The sequence below is a fragment of the Podarcis cretensis genome (assembly GCF_951804945.1).
Source record: "Podarcis cretensis genome assembly, chromosome: 16".
In the NCBI taxonomy this organism is placed as follows: Eukaryota; Metazoa; Chordata; class Lepidosauria; order Squamata; family Lacertidae; genus Podarcis; species Podarcis cretensis.
The window spans coordinates 31753246-31776613 of record NC_137186.1 but is presented as its reverse complement, the minus strand read 5'-3'; the positions used below and the strand labels follow the sequence as shown (position 1 = coordinate 31776613).

The following is a 23368-nucleotide window of genomic DNA, read 5'->3' as shown; positions in this document are numbered from 1 at the left end:
TGACAGCACCACAGCCCTGTGTTTCCTTGCTGCTCAAACGCCACACGTTTCTTCTGACTAAAATTAAATACACTTTTAAATTTCAGTGGGCTTTTAATGGGTTAGCACCCCGTTTTATTGCCTCTCTCTTTCACATACCATGGTATCTCTGGATACACACACCTCTGGTTGTGTATCCTTCAGGATGCGAATGCAGCAAACCCAGAAGTATTCTTCCGGGTTTCGCTATGCACAGAAGCGCTCTACCGCGCCATGCGCATGTGCAGAGGAGACAGCTCCGGTTGCGAATTCCCCGGGATCTGACCGGAGCTCCAGAACGGATCCCATGTGCAACGGACGGAGGTACCACTGTATAACATCTTTGAAACTCATTAACGTGAGGTTTTTGTTTTTGTTTACAGTGCTGCTTGCTTTATTTGGGCGTCTGGTCGTTTTGGGTAGTCTGAGGTGAAGCTAAACAGGACAATTTTGATGCACATTGGTCTCCATTTTTTGATATTATAAATAGGGAGAGTCACAGAATTGCTCCTCCCATGGCTCACTCCTTGTGGTTGGACTATAGTCATATTACAATCTCGGCTATATGTAACTACATCCCTATGATTAGGGTTTTTTCCCCCTCCTAGATATGCCTCGAATATGGTTCTGTTATTGTTTGCATGGTTATTTGTTATTTTTGTCCATGGGTTCATGATAAATCAATTTTTTTAAAAGTTGCTTGTGTTATATTCTTCGTTCATTGGTTCTTGCATTTGTACAACTGTGCTCCAGTTAGGGTTATTTCAGCTAAATAAATGGTTGTGACATCATTGGAAGTTGGAGCTGCAACAAAAGGTTGCAGTGGTGAGTGCTTTGGATCAGGGTTCCACCCATTCTGTTCCTGTCTTCCCTGCTCCCAAAAGCCTGTCCCTATTCCGAGCGCACTGAGTGTACCCAATCCCTGTTGGACTGTCTGGGAGTTCCTTCCTCCAACATCTTCCTCGGACATCTGGAGGGCCAAAGGTTCCCTGCACCTGCTCCACTAGAACAGGATTAGACCCAGGATTCCCTTGCACGGCCTGCGATGAGGCTTTTTTCATTCATAAAAGTTGAAGTTCACCAGTCACAACTGATAATATCAGGGAAATCTAGGGAGAGCCCTTTGGAGGTTAAAAAAAAAAAAAAGTGGGGTAGGAATTTTCTTAAATAAACTAACCAATGTCCCGGGTGGAATTACTGCATTTTTCACTCCGTAAGACACACCTGACCATAAGACCCACCTAGTTTTTAGAGGAGGAAAACAAGAAAAAAAATATTCTGAATGAAACAGTGGATGTATGATTTTTGTGGTTCATGCTGTAGCCATGGACATGATATGTGATCTGATGGTGAATTTACGGAGACCCAGTTCAAAAATCCTGAGGATCCATGTGCTTTTACCTCCCCCCCTTCCAGGCAGCCTGATTTATCGCTAGTGTCCCTTATCTCTCTCCCGATCGCTTGCCGATCAGCTGTTCAGTGGCTTTGTTTCAACACCCCCTTCCCTCTTTCTTAAAAAAAAAAAGCACGATCTGCTTTTTGCCCCTGGGCAATTTGGCTCCAGGGACCACACATTCGCTCCATAAGACACACAGACATTTCCCCTTACTTTTTAGGAGGAAAAAAGTGTGTCTTATGGAGCGAAAAATATGGTAGTTGGTATGAAGGAAGGATGGGGGGGGTGTTTTTTCAAACCAAGGACCAGATCAGCATCTTGGCAATCCTCTGGGGGCCACATGCCAGTGGGTGGGGGGAGCCCAAGGTCAAATGGGGTGAGGCACAACAGTGGAGGAATGGCAGATAAAGATGATGGATTTTTTGGAGCTAGCCAACCTGACTGGAAGAGTCTGTGACCAGGAGGAGGAGGAGTACCAAGAGGAATGGAAGAAATTCAAAGACTACTTAGTTAAATATGTTAAGATAATGTAAATAGAATTACTTGCGAGTATCAGATTGGCCTAGGATTTAAATATGTGATGTTGTAGAACACTATGGATAAAAGTCAAAATGAAAAGAAAGATGTTAATGGACCAAGTAAACGTTATGTGAAAATAGTTTTGGAAAACTGCTATAATGACTTATATGGAAACTCAGCCAGGGGGATTCGAGGAAGTCACCCAACAATGACAACAAAGTGGAAATATTATAGTTAGGATACATGTTTGTTTGTTTGTTTTTTGATGGTTTTTTTTTGTTTATGTTTCTGGATATGTTTGTTATAAATTTGGAAAACTAATAATTTCTTTTGAAAAAAACAAATGGATGTGAGGCAACAAATATAAATGTTAACCTTCCTTCCTCAATTAACAACTCTCCTCCACCCAGACAAGTGAGAGGCATGAGTGTGAAGCAAGGCAGACAAGTAGCCTGGGGAAAGTTCTGCAAAATTCTGAGAGCCAGTGTGATATAGTGGTTGAGAGCAGTGGACTCGTAATCTGGTGAACCGGGTTCGCTTCCCCGCTCCTCCACATGCAGCTGCTGGGTGACCTTGGGCCAGTCACACTTCTCTGAAGTCTCTCAGCTCCACTCACCTCACAGAGTGTTTGTTGTGGGGGAGGAAGGGAAAGGAGAATGTTAGCCGCTTTGAGACTCCTTCGGGTAGTGATAAAGCGGGATATCAAATCCAAACCAGATTGAGAGCCCGGAGGGCCACACCTGGACCCTAGACCTGAGGCTCACCACCCTCTGAGGTTTGTGCTGCAAACCGGGCTTTTAGTACTGCAGCTCCAGCCCTCTGGAATCAGGATGTGTGAAGAGCTCCGTTTTGCTTTCGTAACATGAAATGAACACCGCTGCCACCCCCCAAAGCATGTGATTTCGAAGGGGAGGGGGAAAAAAGACAGGAGATTGAGAAAGAAGGAAGACGAAAACCTTTTATAAATGTTACTGTCTGTCATCTCTCCCCCCCCAGTGTAACCGCAGTATGTTTATCTACAGTTATCTACAAATATCTACAGATTATCTACACTCTTTGCAGATATGACTCTTTGGTTGAGTTGAATATTCCGGGCCCCCCAACCCCACCCCACCCTTCACTTTACACTGCAACTATCAAGAAGAGAAGAGAAAAAGAACACACGCACACACCACAAATTGCATAATTGCTGAAAGAAAGAAAATAATAATATTAATAATAACAATAAATATACCAATGTCATGAAAGACTTGACCCAAAGCTTTGGCACTAATCCACATAATGGGGGAGAAAACCCTTCCAATAATTTGGAAATAAGAGTGACAAAAGCAAAAGCTCTCATAGAGGGGGAAGGGAGGTTCTCTGGTGGTGGGCGGGTGATACACAGAATTGTAGAATGCTAGGGTCATAAGGGACACCCCTCCCAAAGGGCTATCTAGTCCAAACTCCCTACAATGCAGGAATCACACAACATAAACCTGCAGCCTTGGCCAGCCTGACTCCCTCCATCTGTTTCAGACTACAACTCCCATCAGCAGAACTGTGCTATCTGGGGCTGATGGGAGTTGTAGTCTGAAGCCGATAGAGGCGGTCAGGGGGCAATGATTGCAATAGTCCAGGCCTCCTCAAACTCAGCCCTCCAGATATTTTGTGACTACTATTCCCATCATCCCTGACCACTGGTCCTGCTAGCTAGGGATCATGGGAGTTGTAGGCCAAAAACATCTGGAGGGCCCAGGTTGAGGAAGCCTGCAATAGTCCATCAGCCATCTTCTTAAGGGCTGTGCTTGACAACATGGTTTAGTCCAGTCCTTGAAAAAATGCACAATTACCACTACACTTTTTTAAAGGATGCCTTCTTGCGCAATGCGTTGCGATTGAATCAGACTTTCTTGCAAGAGGAAAAAACTAATATACCATAATTAACTAGAACACATCTGCTTTCGTCCATGACTATTCTGAGCGCTGCTAAAGCCTTCCGAAAGCAGAGTTCTCACTGCAGTAGTAACACTGTATATCCGGGGAAAGAGGGAGGAGGCAGGAGAAGCTCCTTTGAAGGAGATCAAGAAGCAACCTGCAGAACCTGGGGTGCAGAGGCACGAAGGAGAAAGTCGCACTCAGAGCTTGGGTATGTTTAGGCTAGATATGGGTCATGATTGCTGTTGTGCATACGAGATAGATAGATTTGCCAAGTTGAAGATCGATAAGCCTGTATCAGGGATGATCAGAGCACCAGGGAGAACAGTGTTAGAACATCTGCTTGGCATGCAGAAGGTCCCAGGTTCAGTCCCGGGCATGTCATGGTAGGGATGGAAGAGAACCCTGCCTCATACCCTGGATAGACACTGCCAGCTGGGAGTAGACAATATTGAACTCTGAACTCCAGAGAACTGGTGCCTGAGTCCCTTCCAGGAAGCCCACACTTAAGGCATTAACTGTCCCCATTCTGTTGCCCCACTGATCATAGGAGATTTATTTAACTGTGCTGGCAAAGCATTTCTGGGGAAGGCATAGCTCAATGTTAGAGCCTGGGGTACAGAAATTTCCATTCCCTGCATCTCCAGGCAGAGAAGCCCTGGGAAGCTGCTGCCAGCCTGTGCAGGCAATACTGAGTCCAATAGACTAAGGGTCCAACTTGGAATATAGTGGTGTCTTATGTTGCCAAGAGCTGTGAATGGACCTTCCCCCCCAAAAAAATCCCCTTTAAAGCCCATCTATGTCAGACGAGCCACCTCTGCTTCTTACATCAAGTTTAAAGAGTACACCTAAGAAAGTAGGTGGCGCTATGGGGACGTGGATGGTGCTGTGGTCTAAACCACAGACCCTAGGGCTTGTCGATCAGAAGGTCGGCGGTTTGAATCCCCGCGACGGGGTGAGCTGCCGTTGCTTGATCCCTGCTCCTGCCCACCTAGCAGTTCGAAAGCACGTCAAAGTGCAAGTAGATAAATAGGTACCACTCCGGCGGGAAGGTAAACGGTATTTCTGTGCACTGCTCTGGTTCGCCAGAAGCGCCTTAGTCATGCTCGTCACATGACCCGGAAGCTGTCTGCGGACAAACGCCAGCTCCCTCAGCCTATAGAGCGAGCTGAGCGCACAACCCCAGAGTCATCTGCGACTGGACCTAACGGTCAGGGGTACCTTTACCTTTACCTTTAAGAAAGTAATAAGCAAAGGCTGGTGTCCATTGGGGCTTGTAGGTGAAAGGGCAGGGAGGCCAACAGTAGGTGGCGCCAGAGCTGGCACTGGGAGGAGCCAACTCATTCTGGTTTTGTCCTTACCGAGCTAGGGGACTTGATGCAAGGCAGCTTCTAGGAAGGTCAGGAAGTCTGAAGAACAGGTGCATGGGATAACAGACCACTGTTGAAATTTGAAAACCAAAACTCCGCTGCTGATTAAAGCACACTTTGTCAGATAAAGTGGAATGGAAGCAGTGATCTCCAGCCCACCGAAGCGATAAATGTATTCGCCTTTAAGGTGTCACAAGTCTTGGTTCTGTTTGTGCTGCAATGAATGCCCTTCCTCTGGAGTAACACAGAGTAACGCAGTGGCAGAGGGAGGGGGCATGCAGGGCGGACAGGTTCAACCCCTGGCATCTCCAGGTAGGACCAAGAGAGATGACTTCTGCCTGATGCTCCAGAGAGCCACTGCCAGTCGGTGTAGTACCAATAGCCTGACTCAGTAAAAAGGCAATTTCGTATAACTGGGGCAAGAGCTGAACCAGAGACGCAGTGGTGCAATGCATGCTATTCCTGCAAAGGGTTGCAGGATCAATCTCCAGCATCTCTAGGTTAGAGCTGGGAATGGTTCCTCTCTAAATCCCTGGAGGGCAGCTGCCAGTCAGTGTTGACAATACTAAGCGTGATGAGCCAATGGTTGGACTCAGCATAAGGCAGCAAGGGTCACTGCTCCACGGGAGAGAATCTTCTGTGCATGCAGAAAGTCCCAGGTTGTGCCCAGGTAGGGCTGGGACAGAGCCTCTGCCAGTCAGTGTAGACAATATTGAGCTGGATAGACTAAAGGCCTGGCTCCTTATAAGACAGCTTCTTGCTAGGGTTAGGGACATAATTCAGTGGTTGAGTATCTGCCTTGCATGCAGAGCGTCTCAGGCCCAATCCAAATTGGTGGAGAGCTGCTGCCAGACAGTGTGCACTAGCACCCCCAACCTGGTTCCTTCCAGGTGTTTTGCACCACACTTCCTGCCAGCATGTGAGACAAGAAATAAATAAAATAAATATAACGGCCAGCATGCAGGGACCTCCTGTTAGGATCCAGAAATGGATCCAACCATCATTTTTGGCCAAGAGTGTTTGGAACAGGACAGCTGCTTCAGAACAGGCTGGTCCTATCAAGGTCTACTAGTCAGGGTGGCTGTGATCTGCCTCAGCTGTTGAGGGCAGCCTGCCTCTGAGTATCAGCTTCCGAGACTCGAAAGTGGGGAGAGCCCTGAGGATGATGACTTGGTTGGCCATTGGCTTGATCCCATCAGAGCTCCTTGTACCTGAACCCACTGGAGGGACCCTCTCGGTCATTCTTAAGGTCAGACACAGCTCCGGTCAAGTCTGCAGAGGCTCCTTTGTTGTTGCAGCTGCGTGGGGAGACTGAAACTTCCTTTCCCTGCTCTCTGCTATGTGATGGGGGTGGAGGACCCAACAGCAGCCCATGAACCCAAGTGTTATGCTTTGATTCTGCTCAAAGTCTTCCCTACATCTTCCTTGTCTAAAAATTGCCTTTGGGGGAAAGAAGCACAACCTGGGCTATTCAGTCGTGAGTACCACTTTAGGGGGGGCGGGGGTCAGTTAATTACATTTACAGCCTGCCCTTCTGCCCAAACCAGCCCACACGCTGCAAGAAGATCAAACGTGTGCATGTGCCCTCACACACTTGTGTAACTTCTCTGGCTCATGTGACAAGTGTGTCAAAATAAAATATCTAGACAACCCAGCGATAGCCTCTGGTGTCAAGCAGTAGGGGGTTAGCCCCACACCACTGCACACAAATGGTAACAAAGGACATGTTGGCATTTGTGTGATTTAGTCCAGCTCCCTCTCCCTCTCTCTCTCTCTCTCTGTCCCCCAGCAAAGATGGAGGTGTTGTATATAAAGCTTACACCCATTTGCATGAGCGCAATATCCAGTTTACACAATTCATGATGCGGCCGGCACATGTACCTGCTCTCTGCCATTCAAAGGAAGCTCTTGAGCTAGGTCCATCTATGCCACTTATCTTCAGCTAGTGGATGGGGACCCACTATTGGGTGCCAGCCTGATCCCATGTGGGTCACAACAGGAGCACAACCACCAATTGCACATTTGGGTTAAAAGTGGGTCCTGGATCTGAAAAGGTTGGCGATACCTGATCTAGGCAATTAGTATTGCCTAGGACTTGGACAGATGTATGGAAGTGAGAGCTGGACCATAAAGAAGGCTGATCGCCGAAGAATTGATGCTTTTGAATTATGGTGCTGGAGGAGACTCTTGAGAGTCCCATGGACTTCAAGAAGATCAAACCTATCCATTTTGAAGAAAATCAACCCTGAGTGCTCACTGGAAGGACAGATCGTGAAGCTGAGGCTCCAATACTTTGGCCACCTCATGAGAAGAGAAAACTCCCTGGAAAAGACCCTGATGTTGGGAAAGATGGAGGGCACAAGGAGAAGGGGATGACAGAGGACGAGATGGTTGGACAGTGTTTTTGAAGCTACCAGCATGAGTTTGACCAAACTGCGGGAGGCAGTGGAAGACAGGAGTGCCTGGCATGCTCTGGTCCATGGGGGCACGAAGAGTCGGACACGACTAAACACCTAAACAACAACAACAAAGGACTCGGACAACTACCCAAGGTCTCAGGAAAAGAAGATATTCCCCATCACTTTCTACCTGACCCTCTTCAAACGGAGATTGCCAGAGTTTGAACGTGGGACCTTTGGCAAGCAGAACATGGCTCCTTGCTTCTCCAGGACGGCCTGCCAAAGGTTGGAGGGAAGAGATGGAGACCGGAATCGGCGTCCATAAGGTGTACCAAGACTTTGAAAAGTGCTGGGCCCAGGGGAGCACAATCTAGGCTCCCTGTTTGGCAAAAAGCTATGCCTCTGGCCAGCACCGTCCCTTGTAAGGATGCTTCCAGCAACCAGGCTTATGGAGAATGCCGTTTTGGAGGCCTCATTCTCTGCTTGATGAAGTTGAATGTTTATCATAGCTCCTGCTAGGGAGGCTGTGCATCCTCCTTTATACAGAGGACAAGTTTGGTTTGAAGATAGAAGAACCCTAAGAAAGCAAAACAGGAGAGGCCTTGATATTGCATGTCAACCGTCAGCACCTTGGCAACAGATAGAGCAGGCACACAGGTCACCTGGCCACAGTTTTCCCCACAATGGCAAGTGGTAGAGTGTTTCTATTTTAAGTCATAGGAACTCTTCCTAAATTCACATGTATACATTAGCATATGTAAATCTGTCCTCTCTGTTTTTGGCCACCCTAACATCAACTGATGCTCATCAGACCTTCAAAATAGGAAGGTGGCAAGCTTCCTTATGCATCTTAAAAAGCAGAGACATCACCTTGCCAACAAAGGTCTGTATAGTAAAAGCTATGGTTTCCCCAGTAGTGATGTAGGGAAGTGAGAGCTGGACCATAAAAAAGCTGATCGCCAAAGAATTGATGCTTTTGAATTATGGTGCTGGAGGAGACTCTTGAGAGTCCCATGGACTGCAAGAAGATCAAACCGATACATTCTGAAGGAAATCAACCCTGAGAGCTCACTGGAAGGACAGATCCTGAAGCTGAGGCTCCAGTACTTTGGCCACCTCATGAGAAGAGAAGACTCCCTGGAAAAGACCCTGATGTTGGGAAAGATGGAGAGCACAAAGAGAAGGGGACGACAGAGGACGAGATGGTTGGATAGTGTTCTTGAAGCTACCAGCATGAGTTTGACCAAACTGTGGGAAGCAGTGGAAGACAGGAGTGCCTGGCGTGCTCTGATCCATGGGGTCACGAAGAGTCAGACACGACTGAACAACTAAACAAACAAAACAAGCTTCCTTACACTGAGTCATCAGGTCCATCTAGCTCAGTATTGTCTACACTGACTGGCAGGGGCTCTCTGAGGTTTCAAGCAGAGGACATAACCAGCCTTACCAGGAGATGCTGAGGACCTTTTCTATGCAAAGACAGATGCTCTGCCACTAAGCCAAAAACCTTAAACTGCAGACAACTTCTAAGGATACTTCCACATGGACAAAATCAGAACCAGTAGCTACTGCAATTTCACACCATCTTGATGCATAATCATCAGTCCCAGCGCTGCCCTAAGCCTGGCAAAAACTGTGTACATAATAAAAAAATACTGGCAGTTCTGAAAGTCTCAACATAGCACCCCTTTTGCATAGGCATGCAATGATTCCGATGGACCTTACAGAAGAAACCCACCTTTGCATACACTGGAAACCCTGTGAGTATATATCACAGAACTGCTTCTGGTGGTCTCAGCTGTGCCACTCAAAGGGCTCCCTAGGCTGTATCCAATGCCGGTCCTACTCAGAGAAGGCCCACTGGAATCAATGGGCCCAAGCTAGACATGCCCATTGATTTCAGTGAGTTTACTCTCACAAGGACTAGCGCTGGATACAAACCTGTGTATGGTTTGGGACTATGGTTGAATGGGTTGAGATGCATTCTGTTCTCACAGTGACCGACCAGATGCCCATGGGAAACTCCCAAGCAGGATCCGAGCACAAGAGAGCTCTCCCCTCCTGAGGTCTCCAGCAAATGGTACCATGAGCATTCAGGGCCCGTGCAACAGATGACAAATAGAGGCCACTCTTGGTGTTGAAACCAGACACATGCCAGAACAGCAAGCACTTTAAAACTGCCATGCCAGCTGCAAGGGGCCTGATCCAGCTACATTTTTGCACTAGTGGTAGCCAGCACAATGAGTCTCAACCTCTGGGTCCCCAGATGGACTACAAATCCCATCATCCCTGGCCACTGGTCATGCTGGCTAGGCATGATGGGAGTTGTAGTCCAACAACATCTGGGGACCCACTAGTGAAATGGGACTTTCCCCATCCTTTCCTGCTCTTGTACGCCCGCCCCCCAATCAAATCTGCTTGGGAGGATTGGGAGAATACCCCAGAGCACGATGTGAGGGGACGAGAGGGGAGGTTGCTCCATCCAGCAAAAGCAGAAGTCATTGTACTGACGGAACGGTCATCTTAGTGTGACACTGAATTCCACCCAAGGTCCACAGATGCTCAACTCACCTGTGGGACATGCAGGCCTGCTGCACACCAGTACTCTGGCTGCAACAGAAAGGTCCTGGACCATGACCAACTATTTGCCCATGTATCCCAGCACTGTCTACACCAGGCATGGCCAAACCCGGCCCTCCAGCTGTTTTGGGACTACAACTCCCATCATCCCTAGCTAACAGGACCAGTGGTCAGGGATGATGGGAATTGTAGTCCCAAAACAGCTGGAGGGCCAAGTTTGGCCATGCCTGGTCTAGACCGACCAGCAGCAGCTCACCAGGGTCTCGGAGGTAGAGGCTTTCCCCATAATCTGCCCTCTGATCTGAGATGCAATCTGGGGGTCTTCTGTACTGCATCATGGTCCTTCCCCTCTGTTACACTGACTAATAGATTTGCACCTGCCTTCCCCAAGCCAATGCCCTCCAGATGTCCTGGACTAATTCTCCTGTCCGTTCCAAGGCTGATGGGACTTGTAGTCCAAATCACTTAGAGTGCACCAGGTTGGGGAAGTCTGCCACCTACCTATATCAGCTGACAGATAAAGCTTGTCACCTACCTTAGAGCGGTAAGGTAGGCAAGCTAAAATTCGGGCAAAAATAAAAACTGAGCTGTTCTGATGCTCACACTTTAGGTCCACAGCCATGTCGGCACGATCACCTGACCTACCTGCACCGTGGCAGTGCTGTAAGTAACATTCAGCAAGCACTCTGAGCAGGTAAACAACTGCATAAACACTAAAAGGTTATTATGATGACAGCAGCGAGGGCAACAGAACAACATATGGCTTCATTTATAAAGCAAAGGGAGGAGGGGAGGAAAGTGCAGCTGCCAATCACTGTGTCGGGGGGGGGACGGACGAGAACGGTGGTGCCCTCCAAGCAGGGCGGCAGGCGGTGCAAAATGCTCTGAGTAAAGTCCCAACCTCCATCCATCCATCCATCCATCACGCATGTCAAGAGACTGATCATTTCCTCCTCCGGGACGAGGAAGGAAACCAAGTCATGAAGGACGATTCCAACGTTGCAAGAAGGGATGAGTAGAAAGCGTGTGCAAGAGACAAAGGACCCCCTCATGGAAACAGGGAAGGGTTTTGTTTTTTTGCAGGGAGGTGAGATAAGGGGAAGTTCTTTCAACAAGATAGTGCTCTCTGAAAACGTATGCTACTGAGCCGTTCAAACCCATGCAGATAGCCAGTCATATAAGCTAGAGGACCTTGCGTCTCAAAGGTTATCTTGGTCCATAGTCATAGCTGGTGGGAGCTCCCGCGGTGGAATACATGTTGGCCGCAGCGGCAGCCGCTGCAGCGGCAGCCGCCGAATTTATGTGGTGGTGATGGTGGTGGTAACTGTGTCCCCGGATGCTGGGCAAAGGGTAGGGGGCTGGCCTGCTCTTTGCCCCCAGGTAATGGTCGTAGGCAGAGACCGGGTGCTTGTAGGGGTGGTGGTGGAGGGGCTCCGAAGTGGATGGCTCCAGCCGCAGTTCGTGGTGTGGGGGGCTGGGCCGGCTCCCTGCCGGGCTGGTGAGGGGGACTAGACCCCCTCCACCGGGCACAGGGAGTGCCGGGCTCAACACTCGGGACATGAGCTGCTGGTGAGCAGGATCTGCGTGGAGTGGCGTCCCGCCGGCTGCGTCCCTCTCGTATTCCCGACGACTCTCCGCCACATCTGCAGGGGGCGCCAAAGAAGAAGGGGGGAGAAAAGCACAAGAGTCAGTTGGCTGGCAGGGAGCTTGGAAACTCCAGGTCACCTCCAGGTGTCCATCTAACCTCTAGAGAGGGGACCGATCACTCCAGAGTGAAGCCAGGTAACTCAAACCGATATAGTTTTAGCCTTTGTAGTGCAAACATGCGTCGCTGCAGATAAGAACATAACCTACTGGATCAGGCCAGCAGCCCATCCAGTCTGGCGTCCTGTTCTCACAGTGGCCAACCAGATGGGAAAGCAGCAAGCAGGATTCAAGCACAAGATTCCTGTGGTTACCAGCAAGTGGTAGAGAAAGGCTGGACAATATGGCGGAGGCACCCAATTCTGACCTTTTGTCAAGCAACGTCATTAGAAAATAAGGTGTATGGTTGCCCCAGGTGCTTTGGCTTCTAGGCCGTTTTGACACCAGAAGAGGAGTCCTGCCAGATCAAGCTGAACATAGAACAAGCTGAACACATGTAGAACATAGCCATCATGGTGAGCAGCCATTGATAGCCATTGATTTGCCTAATATCCTTAAGAATGTAAGAGCAGTTCTGGTGGATCAGGCCAGTGTGGCCCATCTAGTCCAGCATCCTGTTCTCACAGTGGCCAACCAGATGTTCACCAGAAACCCACAAGCGAGACTTTCCCCAGCCTCCTGTGGTTTCTAGCAACTGGTATTTGGACGTACATTGCCTCCAGCTGTGAAGGTGGAGCATAACCTCCATCACCCCTCACTTGGAAGGAAGAGACATTACATGCAAAGGAGTCTCCTACATATCCCCACTTTGATCGCTCCTCGCTTGCTTAGAGGGGACACATAAACAGGCCACGTCAGCAAGGAAGAGACTACATTGAATGGCAGCAGCCCCCTCACTGGGCAGTGGGACCTCCGCAAGCACCTAACGATGCCAACCTATGGTCCCACTCCTTTTCTTGGAGTTGTGGGCCCAGACACTCAAAGCACTCCAAGACACCCCAGAGACATGCCCTGTCCCCAGTGCTAAATGGGGTGCGGTGGAGAGATTGAGAATAAGATGCGCTTTTACAAACAGAAGCGGTTTGCTACTGGTCATGGTTTGCTGGAGGAAAGCAAACCACTACTGAAGGAACGTGGGAAGCTACCTCATGCTGAGCAGCACCAATTGGTCCCTCAGTACTGTCTACACTGACTGGCAGCAGCTTTCCAGGGTTTTAGGCAGGGGAATTTCCAATCCTACCTGGAGCCTTCTGCCTGTAACGCAGGTGGTCTCCCACTGGGAGCCGTGGGACCTTCCTGGTGCAGACACAATGCTAAACCAGAGATTGTGACCACCTGTTTTGCAGAGGCTTGGGGGAGAGGAGGGTTCTGAACCAAGGAGTGCAGTTATTATTTCTGGATGATTAAAGGAGGAGATTGAGATTTTGATTGATTGCTTTGCATGTTCTACTAAGCTCTTGGTGAAGCTTTAGAAATAGCTTCTGCACACCTACACCTACTGAGACGCTGCTCTGTTCTGTGCGACCACGTTTCTTAAACAAAAGGACAGCCCTTTTTGTGTGTGTGTGAGTGAGTGTGTTGTTGTTTCTTCTTAGCTCAACGATCTTAAGTTAACAGAAGGGAGAGGAAGAATGCCAGGGATAGCAGCTCCCACCCCCCACCCCGCTCAAATGAAGTGTTTAACATTGTGTTCAGCAGAAATCTGTGCTCTTGGGACAAGGCATTCTGACTGTGATAAATAGAGCTGAGTTGAGTGACAAGTTTGCACACGCTTGAAATTTTTGCAATTGTATAACACTAAACAAATAGAGACTTCTCTTTATTTTAATAGGCCTGGAGTGTGCTGGGGGGAGGGAGGAAAGGCCCCCACCCCCAAGATTCTCTGCGCAACTGTTTACTCTGGGTAATGGAAAAGGAATCAAATAGAGGTGCCTAATGGGTTTGCTAGGGGGGTCCTGCAAGAGGCTAAATACAACTACTGGCGGTTGTGTTTTCTTGCTCCTTCTCTTTTGGTTTAAAGAACAAGAAGAGGAGCATGGAAAAGGCTCTGCTCAGGTGATTGTTGAGGAGAGTGAAAGCTTCAGAGGTTAAAGAGAAGCCAAGCAAAACAAATCCCTAACTAATTTTTAAGTTTCAGCATCATAGGCAGGCGATCTGGAAGTAAAACAAATATTCTATCCTCTGGTTTATGTTGTTTCCCTGGGATTTATGTTTATCATTATAATTATTTTTGAACATTTCAAAACTCAAGTGTGTGTGCATGCTCATACAGCATACAATTTCATATAATGCATCTAAGGTCAGAAACGGCCGCGAAGAAGCTTTTGCCATAATTAAAGAAATGGGGCAAAAGAGTCTGGGGTGCAGCAGTAAATGGAAAAGCTGGTGCAACTTTTGAAAAGTCAAGGCAAAACAGAAAAGAAAAAAAAACCCTTAAGGCTGCAACCCTGTGCACTCTTACTGGGGAGTAAGCCCCACTAAGCGTAAAGGTAAAGGTACCTCTGACCATTAGGTCCAGTCGCGGACGACTCTGGGGTTGCGGCACTCATCTCGCTCTATAGGCCGAGGGAGCCGACGTACAGCTTCCAGGTCATGTGGCCAGCATGACTAAGCCGCTTCTGGCGAACCAGAGCAGTACATGGAAACACCGTTTACCTTCCCGCCAGAGTGGTACCTATTTATCTACTTGTACTTGATGTGCTTTTGAACTGCTAGGTGGGCAGGAGCAGGGATCGAACAATGGGAGCTCAACCCGTCGCGGGGATTCGAACCGCTGACCTTCCGATCAGCAAGCCCTAGGCTCTGTGGTTTAGACCACAGCGCCACCCGCGTCCCTTCCATCAGGTATAATGGGACTTAATTCTGAGTAAAATATGCATAGAATCAGGTTGCACAGCTGCAAGCTGTAGATACTTACTTGGAAGTAGGTCCCATTGAACACAGAAGGACTTACTTGTGGGTACACACACATAGGATTGGTCTGCAAATTTAAGACATAAAATTGGAGGGGCCAAAATTCAATAGATGCCAATAAATGTTCTTATCTTTATATATCTGATGCAGGACAGTATGTGTTTATGTATACGGACAAACAGACATATATTTTCACCTGCATCCAATGAAGTGGACTCTAGCCCATGAAAGTGAATGCCATAACGACTTCTGTTCATCTTTAACATGCCACGACTCTCCTTGCCATTACTCTGAGTTGCTTATGCACTTCTATGCATACTTATCTGATAATATTCCATTGAATTCAGTGGGCTTTATTTGGAGTACACATGTATAGACTGCACTGGAACAGAGTCTGCCTTTGAGCAACATCCTTCAATTTCACAATTAAATATGTGTTTATACATTACCATTAAATATTTATACTGTTAGATGTTAAGTTTTGATTAGGTTTGGTTTTGCTGTGTTTTGTCATTTGATGACATAATGTGAACTTTTTTGCTTTGCATTTGAGAACATATATGACATGTCGTTAAAATATGTGATTTGGTTCAATCAAACTTCAGATTCTCGTTTTTGAATTAACAATTGTTTCTTCGGGCATCATTGTAGGTTTATGAAAATAATGATGGCATTGCACTAATCCTTTACATAAAACTGTTGACATTTTGTTTGTCAACTACGCAGGGAACATTTAACAATGGGTGGTTACATGCATCTAATAAATAATAATATCAAACCAACAAATTTGTTCTATGCATTTTTTTTAAAAAAAATACTAATTAATAGCCAAAATCAAATCCACCCAAATTCAGATAGTTGCACTGTATCCTGTACATGCCTACTCAGAAGTAAGCTTTATCAGGTTCAATGGGACTTGCCCCCAGGTAAATGAAAATACCAGACTTCTGAACTGCCGTTCCTTGTATTGCCCTGTTAAGGCCTTACACGGTGCAAATAACACAGTCGCGACTGGCTCCAGATTAAAGTATTCATCATACCGGATATAAATATTTTATAAACCACAATTCCCCACCCTCTGGACTCTGTCTAAAATTGAGAGGATCATTGACATCCAGGGAATATTTATTTATTTGTTTGTTATATCATAAGAAAACATCAAAGTGGTTTACAAAAATATCTATGTACAGTGGTACCTCGGGTTAATTACTTAATTCATTCCAGAGGTCTGTTCTTAACCTGAAACTGTTCTTAACCTGAAGCACCACTTTAGTTAATGGGGCCTCCTGCTGCTGCCGTGCTGCTGCTGCACAATTTCTGTTCTCATCCTGAAGCAAAGTTCTTAACCCGAGGTACTATTTCTGGGTTAGCAGAGTCTGTAACCTGAAGCATATGTAACCTGAAGCGTATGTAACCTGAGGTACCACTGTATAATGAAAACGCACAACAAATTTAAAATTAGAGACCAACTATCATTCAGCTAACTATCATGGAATTAAGATGTGCTCTTAATTGTCTGCATAAGCCTGGTGGAATAGCAAAAAAGTTTTTTGCAGGCATTTGAAGGTTGAAGGTGCCTGCAGAGTCTCTGTTTGCAGGGCATTCCATAGTTCTGTTCTTAAAGGGAACTCTGAAATGTTTTGCTCAGGCACACAGGGACAATATATCAACCACTAGAATCCCGGGGCAGTATGGGTTATGTGTTCGGGTGCCCTCCCAGACCTCGCCCTTTAAATTGCAATTCAGCAGGTCTTTGAGTCGTTCTCCCCAAAGGCTTGAACTAAATGCACGAGGCCCGCCATGCAATTGGCAACTCTGTGGCTGGCTTTTAAAGCGTAAATCGCAGAGGCTGGAGTGAGGGAGGGCGATTTGGAATGGGACTCCAGAAGGCAGGTGGAGGGAGGGTGTGATCCAGATTCATTCACCTCCTGCTCGAGAGCCTGGTTCCCCTTTCCAGCATTTTTTGATAGTGGTCTCTCATCCCTGCAGAGCAGAAGAATTCTGTGCACCTAATACAGAAAGCTTTGCTTGTGGAAACCTGTTTTTCTCAGGTGCATTGAGGCCACTGGATAGAAACAACTGGATTGAGGAAGAGGCAGTGAGCCCCACTTGCTTAAATAGGATAAACAGCCTATTGTGAAGTTTGCCACCTGAGCAAGTAAGTGCTTGGGGTGGTTTCTGCAGCCGTGGGCATTAGCAGCAAAACTCCAGAAGAATAACCAGATCAGCCAGCAGAAGGGAAATAAAGAAGTAGAAGCTTCCTCCCGCTGAAGCTCTGCTAGTAACTCAGACGCTTTCTCTTTTGTGAGCAAGATGTTTTTCTTGTAAGACTATAAACCAGACTGGCAAATCTCCAGGCACTGTGCCTCGACTAGTCAGCGGGTCTGGCTGTTAATCACATTTAATTTAAGGCTCCTTTGCATCACACCACTTAAAGCCAAGCGCACACTTAGAGCTTCGTGTGGAGGGTGGAATCCCTAACTCTTACTACGGCCGTCCCTTGTTCCAACGAAGTGACTTGTGGCGCTTGAAAGATTCTTCCCACATTTACCCATTATTGGCCCTACCATTAGGAAGAGTGAGATATCCTCTTTTTCTATGGGGAGAAGGGTCACAGCTCAGAGGAAGAGCATATGCTTTGCCTGCAGAAGGTCCCACATTTAATCCCCAGCCTCTCCAGGTAGGGGCGCACATTTGCCTCTGCTGTGGGCAGTTGGGAATCTGGGGAAGGGCCAAAGCTCAGTGATGGAGCCAGTGGCGTCGCAATGGGAGTGGGGGGTAGGGCGGTGTGCTCCGGGTGCCATGTCTGCAGGGGTCAGCAATGTCTAGGCAACACAATGACCATGTGCATACACTATAGACAATCTTTATAGAATTCCTTCAAACCACAACAAGTACAAAATGAAATCTTTAGTCTCAAAGTCTCTGAAAATCTTTAAATGAAGCGAGGTACCAGACTTTGTACGATGAGAGACAAGCTGTGAAGCTTTGTGTATTCAGCAAATATGATGTCCAACACTGAACAGTGATTCCGGGTATTGACTACTGTTTCGTAGAATTCACAGCTTGTCTTTCATCGTACAAAGCCTGGTACCTCGCTTCATTTAAAGATTTTAAAAGACTTTGAGACTAAAGATTTCATTTTGTACTTGTTGTGGTTTGAAGGAATTCTATAAAGATTGTCTATTGCGTATGTACATGGTCATCGTGTTGCCTAGACATTGCTGACGTTCAAGAAGGCACCCTATGGTGGCGCGAGCATCCATCGCGCCACCGCCTATGTGGAGAATCCTCCGTTTGCAGCTGCAGCTGTGAGCAGAGGATCCCGGCACCATCCATATGGTGCTGGAGCGGTGCCACCGGCAAACCGCTAAGTACAGCACATGTGCTACGGCGCTACGTACACCGCGTGCGTCATATGTAGCAACGCCGCACATATGCCCTATGTAGCGACGCCCTGCCCCGGGTGTCACGATGCCTTAGTCCGCCCCTGGATGGAGCAGGCACTTTGCTTGCAGACGGTCCCAGTTAAAAAAGGATCTCAGGTAGCAAATGATGGGAAAGATCTCTATGCCTGAAACCCCAAAGAGCCACTGCCAGTGAGAGCAGACAGTCTAGGGCTAGATGAACAAATAGTCTGACCTGTCCCAGACTCAATCCATGGCATCTCCAGGTAGGGCTGGGAGAGACCCACTGCCAGGCAGTGTAGTAATTCTGAGCTCGATGGACCAATGGTTTGGCTCATTATAAGGCAGCTTCCTGTGAGGTGGATGCTTCAGGGAGCAGATGCCAGGGGTCAGGGAGCAGTGAGGAGGTGTTGGAGGACACTGTTGTGTGTGCCAAGCATGGCAAGTCCTGCACCTGCTAAGTTAACGTGCTGCCTTCTCTTGCAGTAGACAATGTCCTGTTGCCTGCATTAAAGATTCAGCTTTCAGTCTATAAAGTGGAATTGGGGAGGTGGGTTTGATATTGTCCTTCACATCAGGCAACAAATTTCCTTGGCCTAACCTTGCATGGTGCTGGAGAGAGAACCTGATATAGAATCATAGAACTGTAGAGTTGGCCGGGACCCTGAGGTTCATCTCATCCAACCTTCTGCAAGGCAGGAATCTCAGCTAAAGCATCCATGACCATCCAACCTCTATGGCTCCTGGGATGTTCTCCCAGATGTCCTGGGACTGCATCTTATCATGACCATTCCACTGGAATTTGTCCAAAGCCTTGCTGCATTCAGACTAAAGGTCTGTCTAGTCCAGTCTTTTTTTTCTTTCTCAGTGAGCCAGCCAGATTCACCCAAGAACCCCACAGTCAGAACATGAGGGCATTCACCCTCTCCTGCAGTTGTTCCCCAGTGGCTAGTATACTTGGAGGCAGCGATGTGTATATCCGCCATGGCTAGTAGCAATTGATAATCTCGGCCTCTTCTATGAATACCGGTTGCTGGGAATCATTCAAAAGCAAGGAGAAGGCTACTGTACTCATTTCCCGCTTGCTGGCTTCCCATGGTGCATCTGTTTAGCCACTGCAATAACTAAATGGGGGGCTATTCCAAGCAGGGGCTGCTCTTACATTAGGAGGAACATGGGAAACTGTTTGCTATCAGAACATTGGTCCACCTAGCTCAGTACTGTCTACATGAACCTGCAGTAGGCCATTGGGATTTCAGGCCAGGGATATTCCCAGATCTACCTGGTTGGACCTTCTGCATACAAAGCTGTCAGCCTACTACTGAGCTATGGACTTTCTCTGTTCTTAGGTTGAGTTTTTAAATCTACCATAACAAGCCACAGCTGCCCTGAATGCAGGAGGTTTTCTACCATTGTGACAAAGACTCACCTTTCTCGGTCCCATTCTGGTGCACAGGGGAAGATACTGGATTTCTAGATCTGGCAAAAGCACTCATGAGAGGCAGGGCTCCGGGCCGGTGATTCCTGGGCCTAATGTGGGAAAAGAGTGGACAGAGTTTAGACTTTTCAAAGGAATAATGGGCTCTGAATAATGAATACACACAGCAAGATGTTATGTGGATAATCAGTCCAGCCAGCCAGCCAGCCAAGCAACCAACCCAATTCTCCAAGACACAATCTAAATAAGGCTTCCCAAATCTCGGCACCCCCGATTTCCCTTGAAGTTGAGGTAGCGCTCCAAATGGACTCCAGCTCCATCTTCCCTTGCTCTCTACACCAGGGACATGTTTGAATCCAAACCTAGGATGAACCAGGACCTTAGCAGAGGAAGGGAAGAAAAACATCCTTACCAGTCTTCTGGATCACAGTCCCGGAATCCTTTTGCAAAAGGGTTGCTGGCAATCTTGAGCTGGGTTATCTGAAGAGAGAGGTTCAAGGAAAGGAAAGAAGTCAAGAGCAATTAAGGAACAACAATGTCATACTAACCAAGAGGGTGGAATCCCCAGGCCCTTGAGAGGGCAAGTTGCTCTGTTTTATCCTATATCAATTGTTCCAAAGCATGCCACACCATAAAGCCAGGGATGAGGAACATGTTGGACTCCAGTTTCCATCAGCCCAATCTAGCATGGTCAATGATCAGGGATGATGGGAGGTGTAGTCCATACCAGCATCCTCAGTAGGATCATGGGTTTCCCACTTCTGTTTTACACTGAATATGCAAGGAATTGACCCAGGGAACTTCTGTATGCAAAGCTATTTATGAGCCACTGTCAGCTCCCTCAGTGAAACTGGCTGAATGCTGGGCACAAGACCCGCTCAAAGAACTAACACTCAGAAAGTACATAGGGTTCATTTATTTGCAGCTCCCTTTATTCTGAGCACATTTTGATCATAGCATGGTTTCCCTTCTTCATTCCTAAATAAAAGATTTTTGTACCTTTTATGAGAGAACACTGAATAGGATCCACCCCAGTCTGGTATGACCAGGGCACATTAAGCACTTGAAATCCACATTGGGTTTCATGCCAGAGAGCTGAGCACATATGCATCTTGCTCCAACTAATGGGATTTAAACACTTTTAGCTATGGCTGTATTGTTGCAGCCTAGAGATGTACAGCACACCAAGAACAGCATGTCTGTGGTGTGTGTGTGTGTGTGTGTGTGTGTGTGTGTCCGTCTGTCTGTCTGTCCAGGATTGGGAGGGGAATGTACGGTGCTGGATTACCCAATAAGCAGTCTATGCATGTGATATGGGCACCAGCAAGGCAGGGTCACCAGAAAAAACGAGTTGGGTGTTTTTTTTTAAAAAAAGAATATGACATGAGGTAGAAGAAGAAGAGGAAGGAAGGAAGGAAGGAAGGAAGGAAGGAAGGAAGGAAGAACAACCGCAGCAGAAATATGGAATATCATACAGACACAGATTGAAATAATGCGAGGGAATCAGATTCTGTCATGTGTTGCAATAAATCCTTGTTTTCTTATTGTAATATATTCTTCTGAGCTATACGTACGTGATTCATTTTTCTTTCGTGTGTGTGTCATAATTAAGTTAGCTTTTGAATGTGAACCGAATCACATTTCTCCCCCATTCCTAATACTGGGTTCCCTTTTTGGTCGTGGCACCAGGGATGTTTCGAAAATTGTTACAGGAGAATTTCTCTCTCTCCCTCTATGCCTTGGAAGTTCAACCACATGGCTGCTCCCAAATGCAAAATTGTATTCTGTGCTAACGCTAATTTGGGGCACCAGGGAAAGGCAGACCCACCCCCACCCCCCAACATACATTGATCTGTCTGAAATGCAAATAAACTTGAAAGAAGACGTCACTTCATATGCCTCCCCCGACCTCCCTCCTCTGCCAAACCATCCCATCACCACAAGAGCAATCATGTATTTGTTTCATTCACCAGGGAGAAAGACAGGGCATTCTCTCTCCCCACCCCCTTCCACCCCCCCACCCCCCCATATTTAAGCGAATCCAAGGATAAAGTATGTGATTGTAAGTTTCCGGAATGGGTTGAAAAACAAACTTTAAGCCCCTCAGTGACAGTTCCAGCCTTAGAGGTCAAACTGATAGAAAGCAGAAGAGAAGGAGCAGCTGTCCCAAGCCATCAGATAAATGCCAGTCGGGAGGTGGGGGGCAGAGAAGTCTCTTAAAGGCACCGCACTTGGCTGCCATGAAGGTTATTTTCAGAGGTTGTCAGAACAGCAATTGTGGAACCTCTCATAAACAAAAAGACATATCATAAACAAAAAGACTATCAGCAGCAATACAGGTTTACACACACACACACATAGGCAAATTGTCACATTTGCAGATCAGATTGGACCCACGGATTCAGAGGGACTTCCAGCTGTGTAGTCCTGCACACGCCTGCTCAGAAGTAAGTCCCATCGAGTTCTGTGGGTTCATACGTATGGGATTGCAGCACAACAAAGCAATCCTGTGAATGTTCTCTCAGAAGTAAGTCCCACTGTGTTCAGTAGGGCTTGCTCCCAGGCAAGCATGCTTTAGGACTGTCAGCAAAGTGTTGATGTGCAGGATTCACGGTGACACTGTGTGTCATCAGTTGTAACCTTGTGTGATGCTGCAGTGACAAAGAGTAGATATTCAGCCCAACTGTCTTGATACTGTTTTACACATCCTGATTTCTTTACAAAGAAAACGCTTCCATATAGGGAAAATGGGTGAAGCTTGAGTTTCTCCTCCTAACTAAGCAATACAGGCAGCTAATCCATTAATGGTTGGAATGGGATGGCCATTTAAAATGGATTCTCAGATTCAAGGTACCTACGGGGCGGTTAATGTGTTCATTGGCTGATTATCAGTTAAACCAACGGCTTATGGACCCTTATCAATAATTATTTTGGCAAGGAAGTGGGTATTTATATAAAAAACAAATCTCTCACACAAGAAACGCCAGAATCCATATTCTAGTCTGTACTTCAGAAAGGCAACTCATGTTTTATGCTATATTGAGTTCTATGGTTCAGCAGAGCAGGTCCAGATAAAACAGAGACCTCCCCCAAGAGGAGTTTTTCAGCTTACCAATTTTTATGTACTGCATTTGTACCACCTTGCTGGTGCGTTTCCTGCAGAACCTCAGACAGTGCTTGAGGCTTAAGTTTATACAAGCTGTGATGTCTCACTGATGTTCAGGACATTTTTGTGGGAGGTTTTCTTTAAGGCAAAACATGGAACCCTTGCCAGCTTCTTGGGGGGGGGGAGATAATACTTCAAGGCCTCCCAGGGTGATCAAATTCCTTCAGAAACCAAGGGACGGGCTTAGCAGATGAACTGCTGCAGCAGAAAGAGGAGGAGGAGGGCAACTCCCTAGGCAGTCTACGCAACTTGCTTTGAGACTCAAAAAGCTGAATGCAGATTATTCAGCCAGAAGACTTTGTCAGCCCTGTAGAAAGAGTTGAGTGGAACAAAAAGCAATGGACTGGCTCTCACAGTCCATTACTGATCCTTCTCTCAGTAGCTCCGGTGATGGGCTTGTCTGCACTGCAAACACAATCCAGTTTCAAACCTGTTCTCATTTATTATGGTTCCCCTCGCTGCAAGGGGACACTGTGAATTAGGGCATTATGAAGTTGCTCCTCATCTTTCTGTACACAGTCTCATAGGTAGTAAAGGTAAAGGGACCCCTGACCATTAGGTCCAGTTGTGACCGACTCTGGGGTTGTGGTGCTCATCTTGC

At 47.2% G+C, this 23368-nt stretch overlaps 1 protein-coding gene and 1 long non-coding RNA gene across 4 annotated transcripts in view; one reads left to right on the top strand and one right to left on the bottom strand.

Moving 5' to 3' along the window:
* The first annotated feature begins 2106 nt into the window (after positions 1-2106).
* Positions 2107-23368, top strand: part of LOC307205086 — a 183709-nt gene continuing 162447 nt past the window's right edge. The window contains exons 1-2 of the long non-coding RNA XR_013833851.1: positions 2107-2417; positions 2659-4902. This is a non-coding gene — a long non-coding RNA (uncharacterized lncRNA). The remainder of the gene's footprint in view (positions 2418-2658; positions 4903-23368) is intronic.
* The window catches only part of TBX1 (T-box transcription factor 1), a 45252-nt gene continuing 32829 nt past the window's right edge, over positions 10946-23368 (bottom strand). For 2 of the 3 annotated variants that reach the window (XM_079956746.1, XM_079956745.1), the window contains 4 exons: positions 20014-20081; positions 19593-19693; positions 14761-14823; positions 10946-11842 (listed from right to left, as the gene is read on the bottom strand). In XM_079956746.1, the coding sequence (XP_079812872.1) occupies positions 11406-11842; positions 14761-14823; positions 19593-19693; positions 20014-20081 (669 nt within the window). In that variant the 3' untranslated portion in view covers positions 10946-11405. The remainder of the gene's footprint in view (positions 11843-14760; positions 14824-19592; positions 19694-20013; positions 20082-23368) is intronic. The other variant, XM_079956747.1, reaches the window with a different exon arrangement.